We start from the raw sequence: 5,000 nt of genomic DNA, 5'->3' as shown, positions 1-5,000 counted from the left end.
TCATCGTTATCATCATCATCATCAGTATCATCATCATCAATATTATCCTTATCATTATCACTGTCACTGTTATTGCTATTGTTATCATCAACAACATCATCGTTATCACTATCATTATCGCAGTTATTGTTATTATTATCATTATTACTATTACTGCTATTTATTGCTATCGTTGTTCTTATTGTTACTTGCGGTTGTTACTTGTTTTTATTATTATTGTTATTGTTGTTGCTGCTTGCTACAACAACCTTACAAACACTACAGAAATTATATTATTTTTCATTCATAAATTTTCTTCAGCACTACAGATAAAATGAACATTATTCCACCAACCTAGTCAATTTCTTGCACCCTAATTAATATTCATGATATTGCTATTCAAAGGAAAGTCATTAGGGCTCTTGTCACTCATTCACCTTGCTCCGCTAATCCATAAAAAAATATATTATACTGATTATGTATTCAATCATAAAAAATACGCGTTATATTGCTAACGGACCACGAAAATAAATACATAAATAAATAAACTTTAAAAAATGATATTAAAAATTGTTGTAATAAACATTGGAGCGACATTTCATCAGCATACAGCGAGAACTAATGGACTGAACTATTTATGTGTGTGTGTGTGTGTGTGTGTGTACACACGTACATACATACATACATACACACACACACACACACATGTATGTTGTATATATATATATATATATAATATATATATATATATATATATATATATATATATATATATATGTACTATATATATATATATATATATCATTATATATATATTATATATATATATATATATATATATATATATATATATATATATATATATATATTATATATATATATATATATATATATATATATATTGCATGTATGTGTGTGTGTGTATATACATGAAGATAATGAAACAAACACCTATATTTTTTTCGTTATTTTCCTTTTCTTTTCGTGGAATCTGCGGTTACGACATTCAAATTTATCCCGGAACCTGTTATAACAAATATTGGGTCGTCGTTTCATCAGTATAACGCGGTAACATAACGAACACTAGAACATAACGAAAAATTACGTTCACGGCAAGCCTCTCCTCATCCTCTTCCCCTTCCCCTTTCCCCTCCCCCTCCTTGACCCTCTCTTCATCCCCCCTCCCCCTCCCCTCTGCTTCAGTACACTCCTCCTTCCCCCTCCCCATCAATACCCCATCCTGTGAGGCTTCCCCATAACCCCCCTCTCCCCCACCTCCTCTTATATCCCTCCCCTATTCTTTACCCCAATATCTCCCTATCCCTACCCTTCTAGCTCAACCCCAACCTCCCCAACGCCCAGCCCCCCCCCCCAGACGCCCACACCCAATCTCCCCCTCAATGCCCAACCTTTATCCCCCTCCCCCTACCCACCTCCCACCACCCCTAACGCCCACACTAAGTTCCGGCCGAAAATTACTATAGCAGATTTTTATCCTCGTGAACCAGATTACTTAAGCTCAATTACCTGTACTAGGATTGCTCTCGTGGGTTCAAGGGTTCAGGGGTTCAGAGGTTCAGGGGTTCAGGGGTTCAGGGGTTTAGGGGTTCAGGGGTTTAGAGGTACAGAGGTTTCATACTTATAGGGTGAATGTGAAAGTATATAAAGCGTTTTTCCTTATTGGTTGGATATGTTGGTGTGATTTTTTTTTGTGAGTGTGTGTGTGTATGGAGGAGAGAGAGAGAGAGAGAGAGAGAGAGAGAGAGAGAGAGAGAGAGAGAGAGAGAGAGAGAGAGAGAGAGATTGTGTGTGTTTGTGTGTATTTGTGTGTTTGTATGTGTGTGTGTATGTGTGTGTGTTTGTGTGTGTGCTTGTGTGTTTGTTGTGTGTGTTTGTGTGTAGGTATGTATATCTCTAGATTATTTTTTTCGTTCTTATTGTCTTATTGCATTTACTATCGCGTTAACCTGCAACCCTCACCATCCGTTCGTGTCCTTGTTTACTGGGGGGTTTTTTTCCCCATCCTTGGGTTTTACGCAGCTAAAAAGCTAAGAAGAAAAAACTAGTCGAAAAAATAATAACATTATCCCCCTACCGGATATCAATTTTTCCCCCTAATTTAGAAGTTTTGGGAAAAAAATCTAAAACGAAAATTATAAAAACGGAGTTTTAAAGGGCATTTAGTAGTAACCCTGACGAGGTTTAAACATAGGGGGAAAAAAAAATTTAAGGGGGGAGGGGGGGCGGGGGGAAGGGGGGGGGAAGGGGAAAGGGGGGGGTGAAGGGGGGGGAGGGGAAAAATGGGGGGGAAGGGAAAAAAGGGAAAGGGGAAAAGAAAGGAAAAGGGGGGGAAGGAGAGAGGGGAAGGGAAGGGGGGGGAGAGGGATTTTAAGGGGAAAGGGAAAAGGGGGGGGGATGAGAGGGAGGGGGGGAAAGGGAAAAAGGGTAGGGGGGGGGAAAAGAAAAGAAGGTAAGGGGAGGGGAGGAGGAAAGGGAATGTGAGGAAAGGTGAAGGAGGAAAGAAAAGGGGAGGGAAGGAAGGGGGAGGGAGGGGAAAGGAAGGGAAAGGGAGGGGAGGAGGGGAGAAGGAGGGAAGGAGGGGATGATGTCGGGGGTAAAAAACACAAGCCAGGCCCCCATTAATTAGGGGAGAAATAAAAACTAATCTGGAAAACCCAAATTGCAAAGAAATTTAGGAAAAAAAGAGAGAAAGCTAAACATTCTTTAATAAGACCCTCTGGTTATCTCTCTCTCTCTCTCTCTCTCCTCTCTTTCCCGCTCTCCTCTCTCTCTCTCTCTCTCCTCTTCTCTCTCTCTCTCCTCTCTTTTCCCCCTCTCTCCTCTCCCCCTCTCCCCTCTCTCTTCTCCTCTCTCTCCTCTCTCTTTCCCCTCTCTCCCCCTTTTCTCTCTCCTCTCTCTCTTTTCTCCTCTCTCTCTCTCCTCTCCCTCTCCCCTCTCCCCTCTCTTCTCTCTCTCTCTCTCTCTCTCTCCTCTCTCTCATCTCCCCTCTCTCTCTCTCTCCCCTCTCTCCCTCCCCTCCTCTCTCCTCTCTCTCTCTCTCCCCTCCTCTCTTAAACTCTCTCCCTCCCTCCCTCTCTCTCCCTCTCCTCTCCTCCTTTTCTCTCCTTTTCTCCCCTCCCCTCTCTCTCTTCTCTCCCCCTCTCTTCTCTCTCTCTCTCTCTCTCTCTCTCTCTCTCTCTTTTCCTCTCTCTCTCTCTCTCTCTCTCTCCCCCCCCCCTCTCCCCTCTCTCTCTCTCTCTCTCTTCTTCTATCTTCTTCCTTTCTAATTTTCTCTCTCTTTTCTTTTCTTCCCTTTTTCCCCTTTTTCTTTCTTTTTCTTCTTCTTCTCTGTCTCTCTCTCTCCTCCCTCTCCCCTCTCTCCTTTTCTCTCTTCTTTCACCCCTTTTACCCCTTTTTCTCTATCTTCTTCTTCTCTTCTCCCCTCTCTCTCTCTCTCTCTCTCTCTCCCTCGGCTCTCTTCTTCTATCTTCTTCCCCTTTTTCTTTCTCCTCTCTTCTTTCCCCCTTCCCCTCTCTTTCTCCCCTTTTCTTTTCCCTCTTTTCTCTCTCTCTCCTCCTCCTCCCCTTTTTTCTTCTCTCTCCTTCTCCTTCTCTTCTTCTATCTTCTTCTTCTATCCCCCCTCCCTTCTATTTTCTTCTCTTCTTCCCCCTTTCTTTCTCTTCCCGTCTCCTTTCTCTTTCTCTCCTCCCCTTCTCTCCCTCTCTGTCTTCTTCCCAAACTCTTCTCTCTCCCTTCTTCCCTCTCTCTTCTTCATCTCTCCTCTCCCTCTCTCTTCTTCCCCTCCTTTTCTTCTTCCATCTCTCTATCTAAACTCTTTTTCTTCTATCTCCTTTTCTTCTTCCCTCGCTCTTCTTCCTTTTCCTCTTCTTCTCTCTTTCTTCTCTTCCTTTTTCTCTATCTTCCAACGTCTCTTCCCCCTTTTTGTCTCTTCTTTTCTCAAAAAAAAAATTCCCAAAAACCTCCCCACCTTTCCCCCCCCCCCCTCCCCTTCGCCCCCAAAAATTTTCCCCCTCCCCCCCCTCTTCCCCTTTTCCACCCTTGCTATTTCTTCGACCTTTTCCCCCCTCTCTTCTCCCCCTCCGCCTCCCCCTCTCTCCTCTCTTCGCCCCCCGTTCGCCCTCTCTCTTCTTTTCCCCTCCGCTCCCCCTCGTCTCTCTCTTCCCCCTCCCTCCACCCCCCTTTTCTCTCTCTTCCCCCCTTCCCTCGGCCCTCCCCCCCCTTTTCCTCTCTCTTTTTACCCCCCCTTCCTCTCTCTTCCCTTTCCCCTCCCCCCTCCCCTTCTCTTCCCCCTTTTCCCCCTCTCCCCCTCTCCGCCCCCCCCCCCTTTCTTCCTTCCCCTTCCCCCTCTCCTCCGGGGCCCCCCCCTCCCCCCCCCTCACCCCCCCCCTTCTCTACCTCCCACTCTCCCCCTCCCCCCCCGACCTCCCTCTCCCCCCTCCCCCCCGCCCCCCCCTCCCCCCCTCCCCTCCCCCCCCTCCTTCCCCACCCCCACCTTCAACATCCCTCCCCCCCTCAAACCCCTTCTTCCCCTCGGACACTTTTTCCTTTCCTCTCCCTTTTCCTCCTTTTTTCTAATTTTTTTTTTTTTTTTTTTTTTGGGGGGGGGGGGATTTTTAGGAGTGCTTTTTTTTAGGGCTAGATTTTTTTTTTTTTTTTTGGGGGGGGGGGTAGGGGTGCTTTTTTTTGTGTTCTATCTTTTTTTGGTGTGTGTATTTTCGTGTTTTTTTATTGGGGGGAGGGGGCTGAGATGGGTCGTGGGGAGGTGGAGGAGCGTGTGTGTGTGTGTGTGTGTGTGTGTGTGTGTGTGTGTGAAGGAAGGAGATAGAGAGAAAAGAGTTCAAGGTAAGGGAAGCAAAAAAATAATAAGAATAAGAAGAAATGATAAAATAAATAAAAACCCAAATTAGGACCAAATCACTAACACTAAAACAAAAGCAAAAAACAAAAAAGAAAAATAGAAGCAAAAATGTATAAGAAAAAAAAACCGACTCCAACCCCAT

The 5,000-nt window shown here is 44.9% G+C and overlaps 2 protein-coding genes across 4 annotated transcripts in view; both read left to right on the top strand.

Annotated features, from left to right (window-relative positions):
- LOC119589552 (uncharacterized proline-rich protein-like) overlaps positions 1 to 1,624 on the top strand; it is a 5,899-nt gene extending 4,275 nt beyond the window's left edge. The window contains exon 2 of the mRNA XM_037938151.1: positions 1,315 to 1,624. Coding sequence (XP_037794079.1) covers positions 1,315 to 1,624 — 310 coding nt within the window. The remainder of the gene's footprint in view (positions 1 to 1,314) is intronic.
- Positions 1 to 5,000, top strand: part of LOC119589868 (zwei Ig domain protein zig-8-like) — an 84,166-nt gene that overhangs the window by 46,657 nt on the left and 32,509 nt on the right. The window lies entirely within an intron of this gene.

Source organism: Penaeus monodon, chromosome 26, assembly GCF_015228065.2.
Source record: "Penaeus monodon isolate SGIC_2016 chromosome 26, NSTDA_Pmon_1, whole genome shotgun sequence".
NCBI classification, from domain to species: Eukaryota; Metazoa; Arthropoda; class Malacostraca; order Decapoda; family Penaeidae; genus Penaeus; species Penaeus monodon.
The sequence above is the reverse complement of the archived record's forward strand: the minus strand, read 5'-3'. Positions and strand labels throughout refer to the sequence as shown.